At 37.5% G+C, this 9,802-nt stretch overlaps 1 protein-coding gene across 4 annotated transcripts in view; it reads right to left on the bottom strand.

The window, feature by feature from the left end:
* Positions 1-1,196: 1,196 nt before the first annotated feature.
* PIAS2 (protein inhibitor of activated STAT 2) overlaps positions 1,197-9,802 on the bottom strand; it is a 71,918-nt gene continuing 63,312 nt past the window's right edge. For 2 of the 4 annotated variants that reach the window (XM_049781540.1, XM_049781542.1), the window contains 2 exons: positions 3,777-3,814; positions 1,197-1,785 (listed from right to left, as the gene is read on the bottom strand). In XM_049781540.1, the coding sequence (XP_049637497.1) occupies positions 1,603-1,785; positions 3,777-3,814 (221 nt within the window). In that variant the 3' untranslated portion in view covers positions 1,197-1,602. The remainder of the gene's footprint in view (positions 1,786-3,776; positions 3,815-9,802) is intronic. The other 2 variants (XM_049781541.1, XM_049781543.1) reach the window with 1 other exon arrangement.

The raw sequence follows: 9,802 nt of genomic DNA, 5'->3' as shown, positions 1-9,802 counted from the left end.
GTTTTTCCTGCAATACAGGTCACCTGCAAGCAAGGCAAATCACTCAAACTCCTATTTTGACATTTGTTAAAGGGTTTCATTTCAAAACACAGACCCACCTTAGGGAAAAGAGCTCAATTGTGGGCTGTCAAAACATCTAGCCACCTCAAATATTATTCTGGAAGCCAAATAAGAAAAAGTTAAAAATTTGCATGGCAATACTTGTTAAAGGGTATAATAGTTTCGAGGAGGCTGTTAAGTTTTCCAAGTGGGCATTTATGCCATCTTCCCCACTTCCTTACATACAAAACAACTATGGTATTGTCTCTTGTTCCTCTATGAACAAAAGAAAAACTAGAAGATCCCTCTATCGTTTACTCTATGATTTTTTTCCCCTTTAAACGTAAAAAATTACTGCTTTGGTGGCCAAAACAATAGTACAGCGGGTAGAGTGCTTTGAGCTAGGTCTGATTCCCCACATCCTATTTGGTCCCCTGAGCAACAAATTACTGAGTAACATCTAGCGTGGCCCCAAACCCAACTATAATAAAATAATTTAAAGTTTTTTAAAAATTGCTGCTGAGATGGAAATTACACTGGTGAGAAACACTGAGACATGTAAAAATGTCAGTGCCACAAAAACCTGGAGTTTCAATCAATACTCATCTACCATTCTACCAGATACACAAGCCAAAGAAGTTCTCATAAAAAATTGAACTTCATTATTTCCATCTCTCCTGAATCTGTTGTTCCATGGTTCCTAAGTTCTGAGTCCTCCTGGACAGTGTGGAACAACATTCTCAACATTCTAATTGAACATTCTAGCCACACTATTAGTTTTTTTCCTGGGGGGGGGGGGGGGGAGAGCCCCTAATTCACAGAAATCTCTAGAATGAGAGCGTAAAATAACCAGAAACAACTTAGAGCAGAACTGGCAGGGTTCTGCCAGGCCCCAGAGAGTAGCCAGAACCCAGAACTTCATATTAGCAAACAAGGTCAGAGTATAAAAGAAAATCCAGGGAGGAATCACTTTTCACAAAGGCCTTTTCCCCCCCACTTTGATGGTAGCATGAAGAAAAGTGAAAACTGCAAAAAGCAAAGTGCGAGTCAAGCTCTGGCTCTTATGAAAATTACAAATCTTCAGAGAAGGGGCTCATTCGGGAAACAAATTCTTTCCATATATTGCTACTTCTCATCAAGTTAAACAGAAGCTGCTGTCAGTTTTAGGATCACCAATTACATCTTTTAATTAGGGGAGGAAGTCCACTTAAATATTTACATAACTTTATTGCTGTTTATTACAACAAAAATCTTTACTTTTTTTTTTTTTTTTTTTTTTTTTAAGAATCCATCTATCCAGTAACAGGAACACGGAAATCCTCTAGAAATTCTCCAGAAGATGCAGTTTCTAGTACAGCGGGAAGGAACATCCCAGAGTGTGGTGTGGTTCTTGCGGCCATCAACGGGATGCATTGCTCAGAAAGCAAAGAATCCACTTGACGTTTCAATAAATATCAAAGTAATTGCATCAACAACAACAACAGCAACAACAACAACAACAAAATCACTTCCATGGATGGGCCGGCGATCCAAGAAAGAGCAGATAGGCTGAATGTGAGCCCTTCAGTCCAATGAGATGATATCAGGAATGTTCGTCCCGCTGCTGGTGATGACCCCCGTCTCGCTCCTGCTGCCGGAGGAGCTAACATGAGTACTGCTCTCCTGGGGGCTGGTGGTGGTAACCGACGAACTGCTTGCTGTTAAGGGTGAGGTGAGACTATCCAAAAACATAGGAGGACAGTACTGCTTGAAACAAACAATGATGCAGGTGAGGGGCAGGCGACATTGACTTTTTTTTAAAAGACAAGCAACTAGAACTTGCTAGCTATGCTCAAGCAACAGCCATGTATCAAAATCCCAGTGGAACTTCGAGCTTCACAAAATGGCACCTCTACTGGATGGAAGGTAGTGTGAACTTAGTTATCTCATATTATTTAGTGAGCGTGGCATTCTCTTGCTTCTTTTCAAAACTTTGCAGAATTGGTTTGTTTACCCAACACAGAGATAGCAAGTACAAAAATGTCAACAAAAACAAAAGTTACTCAATAGCAGATAATGGCCTCACAATTAGGCATTTGCTCCCAATGTTCTATTTGCACCAGGTTTAAATCATATCATAATGGACTGGGCAGAACTCAATTTCATGGAATTAAGCAAACACACTCATATGAAATACACCGACACTTTCCAAATTCAGTAAGAGAATACTTTAGGAATCCTTAGAAACACCAATAAAATTAATGAGCTGAATGGTAATGCTGGAGTCTTCTGTGAACACTGACAGACACCAGGATCTATTTAATTAGGAAAGCTCTGTTCTAAAACAGAGGCTAAGATAGGATACCTGACTACAACAGGATCCTCAAGACAGGAACATGGCCCAAGTGAGCTTGCCTGCAATGCTTGCTTACCAACCCCCTCTCCAAGTCTGTCTTGAGTTCCTTTCCTTCCCATTTTGATTGCTGACTCCCAAATTCAAACCTGAATACTTTTCTCTTATTTTGTTCTTTGCAATGCTAGGTCTCATAAATAAGAAGCTGTGCTTTAACCTGAGACACATCTCTGGTCCTTAGTCCTTCTAGTGCCATAACTACTTTGTAAGAAGTAAAATACATTAAATTTGGTAAAATAAGTGAGGCCCAAACATGAAAAAGATCAGAAAGAATATCTGATCACAATTATCAACTTCATATATAACCTCAACCAAACATTTGAGACACTAAATTGTAGAACAGGGTGTTAAAGAAGTTGTTTAGATCTGCATGCCCTTCAAGACCCATAAAATGGGAAGAGGCCCAGGTTTAGGATGCCAGTCTATGGAAGACAAGAGTGAGAACTAAAATCAAGGCTGCCTTTCAAAATGAGATTTATCAATAATATAAATACAATGCACAGAGATTCAAAACTGATTGGAAGACACTCCATACAGGTACTGAATGTCTCTAAAATGGTGTCCATTTCCAATATTCTAAGAAAAGTGCGAAAACTGGGATAAAAAGCTCAGGTGCATGTATTTTATTTGTTTCCCCTTTGTTTTTTTGACAACCTCAAAAACGTACAAACTTCATTTATAAAATGAATGCTGAACTCTGCTGTCATGCCTCTGAATTCTTACTTAACTCCCAAACAGTGTAACAGCTAGTTCTGTTTATATCATGATAAAGTGTGCTTATCTGCATAAGGACAACATGAATTTAGAGAGGGGGTAGTTCAGAGGTAAAACAATAAATCAAAGATTCCCAAGGACAACTGAAGGGGCAACACTGTCCATCCTTTTACTGGCTTGACAAAGAAGTCGGTCTGTCACTAAGGGTGCCAAGGAGCCGTTAGTAATCATGGAATCGAAATCTCTTTTGTTCCAAGATGATCTTTTTAAAAGGATGGCTCAGGGGCTAAAGAAACAGGTCTTGTATACACAAAGACCCAACTTCAATCCTGTACCACAGGGCACAGACTGCCAAACATGGCCCAAAGCACCATTGGAAACAATAACTGAGCCCTGACTACAGATATCACCAGGAGCTCCACCCTAAAATAAGATTAATATGAAAGGATAACTCACAGAAACCCACCAATATTTTAAGCTTGAGGAACCCAAGCAGTTTGGCAGCAAAACTGACTGACAATCCACAAACTTGAGAACTGGCTGTCCTGATTTTATGCAACTGGTCATTTTTAGTTTTATATCATAGCCAAAATTCAAGTACAAATTAGTTGCTTAAATTCAGGATACATACCTGAGGATCAACTGGAATAAGGGAAAGAAAATCCAAACCTAAAACAAAAATGCTTTGTTAATAATTGTGTCATATTTTGGAGGCAAAAATTATTCCCCAAAGTCACATTGTATAAATCATGAAACACCTCAGGTAAGTGTTTACCACTCAGCATGGGGAAATTCTAGACCATGAATCGGTGGTATCTAATATGCATACGAACATACATACATTCAATAAAATACTCTCTCAATATGAGCCTTCAAACACATACATTCTCTGACAAATCAAGAGGAAAGTCACCTCCCAACAACGTAAAGGTAACTGTCCAAATCTTTCAGAAGTACAACTGGGCAAAACAAACTCTCCTTCCTTGACACTGACAGAGCTACTAATTTATTTAAATATAGATCAAAAAAGAGAAGAAAAAAAAACATATTTTAGACTCAAAGTACTTCATTTATTACTGCTGTTATTTTAAAATACACCACACTGCATATCACAATGAGTCCTTACAGAGGTTGAAGTTCTGGGGTGCTAGTGTCCCAGTTCCCACGTGGCAGAACAGACCAAAGCAAGCACTGGGTAACCAACGTTCACCAACAAACTCCAGTGTGCTGGGTAACCGGCAAATGACTTCTAAACCAAAGGGTTAGGAAGTTTGAATGTTTTAGAAGAAAAACTGTCAAGAGCTGCCTGCTGATACCTCTCTTAAAGTGATCAATTTATAATCATAAATGGGGAGACATCACAGGTTTCAGAAATTAAGCAATAAATTTCCAAGTTAGTGATTTCCCCCAAGCCTCTTTGTTGTTCTGAATTTCAAAACCTATTTTAAAAAATCACATATGAGGAACAGGTCATCAAGACAGGCTAATTTTCATTTGCATCAAGAACTTTTATGTGCTACCATTTATTCAAGATGGTCTATATTTAATTAACAACTAACTGTACACTGTAAATGCCTGATACAAGATTACTACTCAAAATAATAACAATTAGTGGGGGAGAGTTAAAATAGCTAATTGCCAGTATGGAAAAATTTTTATCAAAAATTTAATTTATAATCTCATACTATGAATAAGCTTTAAGTCAGTATCAAGTGATAACTATCGCACCAATCATTAGAAACCATTTCTGCCACAATTCATTAAATTGCTGTTTTGTTGTTTTTTTTTCATTGCATTTGCCCCTCCAAGGTCTGCCAAGGTGGTGTGAACCTGTAGTATACTGAAGGAAAAACCTCTCCAACCACTTCTCCCACTGAACTGATTATCCGTAGCTTACATTCAATAAGTAGTTTCCCCTCTGTGTTTCTTATCTTTAGCAAATCCTCTCTGCTTCTGCTCAACAGTAATTCAAATTTTGTTCAGCCCTTAGAAAGAATATCTTGTAGAAGTTTAATACATCCATATTGCTCTTAGCAGGCATGCCCATCTTTTATCAAAAACAGGTACTATACCATTTCACTTTTTACAAAAGACCAATGCCAAAAATAAATAAATAAATAAATAAATAAATAAAAAAACAAAAACAAAAGACCAATGCCAAAACCTACTTTGTGCTAACCAAAAGAACTCCAAAGAGAACTTCAAGTTTTTACAGCAACTGATGAAAAGTGGGGGTGGGGTGGGGCAGTGTCTGTGGCAGATGGCTCATCCCATGGTTTACAGAGTCAAGCTTCTTCCCAGGAACTATTTAATACCAGTGTTCCAGCTTTGACTATGCTGGTAGGTTTAACATGTTTACTGGCATGATATAATAGGTTAGTAGAATTAATGGCAATTACGTGTCACTCTACACCACTTTGACTTTAAACTTTCATTTAATTGACTTGCATCTGTCCATCTCCTTTTTGCTTATATGTATCTGTCTTTTTAGCAGCCTCTGGGTTTTTGTCTCACTTATTGTTGAATCACAATGGTTTTATTATTTTGTTTGTTTTGGGGGGGTCACACCCACCAGCGCTCAGGGGTTACTCTTGGCTCTATGCTCAGAAATCGCTCCTGTCAGGCTCGGGGACCATATGGGATGCCAGGATTCGAACCATTGTCCTTCTGCATGCAAGGCAAACACCCTACCTCCATCCTATCTCTCCAGCCCCTTGAATCACAATGTTTTTAAGTGATTCAGTTCCTTTGAGTGAAACTTGGATCAACTGTAATATTGTCTAGGGAAGTCAAGTCGTTATTCACTTACTGGGGCTGGAACAATAATTGAGTACATAGGGCACTGGGTTTGCACACTGTCGACCCAAGTTTTATCCCTAGCAGCCCAAACATAGTTGCCCAAATATGGTTTCTCGAATCCACCAAAAGTGATTCCTGAATGCAGAACTAGGGGTAAAACCTGAGCTACAGATGGATGTGGTCCCCAAACCAAAAGAAATTCACTGTCTCGGGGATCTTCCACTATGTGTTATCTCCACAAGTAACATCAGCAGCTCATTTTCTCTTGGGGGTAGAGAATAGGAATATCCTGTGCTGGGAGCGAAGATATATTTAGTATGGCTTTTTGATATTTCCATTTAGTGACACCAGGGATTGAATCAAGGGCCCCCAAAATTAAGGCACATCTGTAACAAAAGCTACAGTCCCAGCACTGATTATGTTCTTTGTTTTTTAATGTTTACACTAGTCCCATTTCATGCCTGATATCATTTCCAAACTGCTTTTGTTCTTTGCAGCCCTCACACTAGAGGATGCCCCTTTTCACTATTTCAACTCCCAGATCTTCAGATGCACTCTAATTTTCTAATGGGTATTAGAGTTCATGTGTGCCAGTCGAGATACAATTTACAAAGTAAAGATTGAGAGCCTTTTTGACCTGTTTATCCTGACACCTCATCTGAAGGCAACTGAATATGGTGACCTATGCAAAGCCATAATGAAGTATCTAACATTGTTTCTACAGGTCTGGCCGAACCTCTCGAGAGTCACCCCATATAGAGATTATGACTACACAAGGTTCCACTGTAGTTTTCATTTAATATTTTCCCACTGAAGCTGTTTCTCAATGGTGAAGTAAGGTTATTTTAGAGGTTTTTCTAACAAATGCTTGATCACATCCTTGTATTTTAAATTTTAGACAGACCATAAAACTGTTAAAATAGATATAGTTTCGTGAATAGTGATTTGATGCTGCTGCCTTGTATGGTTAGCAAGATGTTCTTTTCTTACCCACTGCAATGATATTGGTTGGAAAACATACACATACATTTGTATGCTATTCAAAGTATTTCATAGCTGGAATACTCAGTTATTTTTAACTAAAAGGTAGAGCATTAAAAATTCTGATGTTTTCTAAATGTTTGCTTTATTAACACTGATAAAATTGTAAGTTTAAGATACTTCAAATATTTCTTTATGTGAAACTGACTCATTGGCTTTTTATTACTAACATTTTCATTACTTGACTATGAACTTCAACAAAACACGACTGCTGCAGGATTAAATATATAAATGCTTAGCACTTTCAAATTTTAATGATATAACTTTTGAGCACCATTCCCATTTGACAATGTAGTACTACCAATAGACTGTCATGTTTTTCTTTAAATAATCAAGCTGTTTTCCATTCTACAAACAAGTCTATTTATTTATTTATTTGCTTTATTTTGTATTCAGTGTTGCACAATGCCAGAAGATGTTCCAAGCTGCAGTTCATTTTTATCATTTCTTCTTTGTTACCAGGTAGATTCAGAAGACTCATGTTTATAATGTTTAAAAGGGGATGGTAAGGTATGTATTAAAGCTTTATCATCTCTTCGTTCTTGATGTCCTAGTCAATATCTTATTACATTATTAAATAGTTAAATATCAAACCTGCATGGGACTATTAAAATGTCTGCATAAAAATTAAAAGAGTTCACAACAAAAGAACATATTACCAATTTAAAAAAAAAAGTAAAGAATCTATTCATTAATTAATCTATTAAGTAAAGAATCTACTAATAATAAAAATAATAATCTCTTAATAAGAAGTAATTATTGTGATATAATTCACAGATGAGTACAAACTGGTAATTATAAAGTACAAATAGCTCCTGTGCTATTGTATTTAGTAACTAACTGGTAAAGTCTCTGACACTTTTGGTAACTAGAATAACCATGATGACTTATACAGGCTAAATATCAGTCAGTATAAGTCTTCTTCACTTCTTAATATCAACCTAAAATCTACTTTACAAAATACAGTTAACATATTTTGTTGCATTTTTTTAAATCTGACTTCTATATAAAATCTCACTTAAGGCCCAAATTCTGAAGTAATATAAATCTCCAAATTATTAAATGAAGAATTCATTCAAATTCACATAACTTGAAATTTTACAGAGCAAGTGACATGCAACTTTTATTCTATTCTGTTTATTCTATTATTTATTCTATTCTGTTGCTAAATGGCCAGGATTATTTTAGTAACTAGAAGCTTCTCAGGAATAATGTTCAACACTCTATCTTCTAGATGTGGCTCATTCTAGAATGCCTGCTTATATAACGTGTATTAAGTGAGCCATGGGGACACTTCAATGTCACAGGAAACTGGCCAGGGTTAAAGGAAACGAAGCACAGTAGCCAGGAATAAAGCCTCGAGTTCCCTTTCTTGAAGGGGCCAGAGCAGCATCCAAACAGCCTGCCCTTTAAAACTGGGGCAAGCTGAGTTTTTAAGCCATTTCTGCAGTACCAAAGCACACATGGAATAAACATTTAAGAAGCAAAGGGTAGTCCACAAATTTTATTTTTGATTTTTATTTATTAAGTGTATTAATACATAAATTTTATTTATTCTAATCATTCCCTTTATACATTCAAATAATTTAAGCAAATTTCAATTGGCTATGGGGCCAGAGCGATAGCACGGTGGCAAGGCGTTTGTCTTGCACATAGCCAACACAGGATAGACCCAGGTTCAAATCCCAGCATCCCATATGGTCCCTCGAGCCTGCCAGGCGCGACTTCTCAGCACAGAGCCAGGACTAACCATGGGCATCTCCAGGTGTGACACAAAAAACAAATAGAAATTTCAATTGGCCAGAAAACATAATTGTGGACTGTTTCAACACAGATTTTGCCTGAGGGTACTCTGTTCAAAATAAAGACTTTTACTAAGGGAAAAAAAAAAATCACAGGTCAATATTAACTTCATAAATCTAAAAAAAAAAATTATAAACAGGAAGAAGAAAACTTATATACTGCTAAAGGAATCCTTTAAAAAAAACAAGTTGGGGCTGGAGCAATAGCACAGTGGTAGGGCAAAATTTGCCTTGCACTCGGCTGTTCCAGGACGGACCTTGGTTCGATTCATGCTGTCCCATATGGTCCTCTGAGCCAAGAGCAATTACTGAGCGAATAGCCAGGAGTTACCACAGAGCATCATCAGGTGTGGCTCAAAAACAATAAATAAATAAATAAATAAATAAATAAATAAATAAATAAATAAATAAATAAATAAATAAATAAAAGACCACAACAACAACAAAGTTGTGAATAGATACAAAATATTGGAAGTTCCACCTTGCTTAATGTGGACTGACCCCCTCACTTTACCTCAAGCTACCCCCAAAACAAGGCTAGAGAAATGATTTGACCTTTCTTGGGGGGGGGGGGGGGCCAGCACATCCAGTGAGGCTCAGGGCAGATTCCTGGCTCTGCACTCAGGGATCACACCTGTCTGAGTTCGTGGGGGTCATATAGGATACCAGGATCAAACTTGAGTGGGGCGCGTGCAAAGTAAGCATCCTACCCATTGTGCTATCTCTCTGGCCCTGTGGTGACAGAGTTCCTTAAATATTAAGCAGTATTCTTTTTTTTTTTTTTTTTTTTTTTTTTTTTGGTTTTTGGGTTACACCCAACGGTGCTCAGGGGTTACTCCTGGCTGCTCAGAAATAGCTCCTGGCAGGCACGGGGGACCATATGGGACGCCAGGATTCGAACCAACCACCTTAGATCCTGGATCTTAAGCAGTATTCTTAGTCTATCTTTACAGACAAAAAGTCCACAGGGTAAAGTCAGAAGGCAATAGTAGACCAATATATTTTAGTTTTTTAG

Source organism: Suncus etruscus, chromosome 10, assembly GCF_024139225.1.
Source record: "Suncus etruscus isolate mSunEtr1 chromosome 10, mSunEtr1.pri.cur, whole genome shotgun sequence".
Classification (NCBI taxonomy): domain Eukaryota; kingdom Metazoa; phylum Chordata; class Mammalia; order Eulipotyphla; family Soricidae; genus Suncus; species Suncus etruscus.
This window is presented reverse-complemented; position numbering and strand designations above follow the sequence as displayed.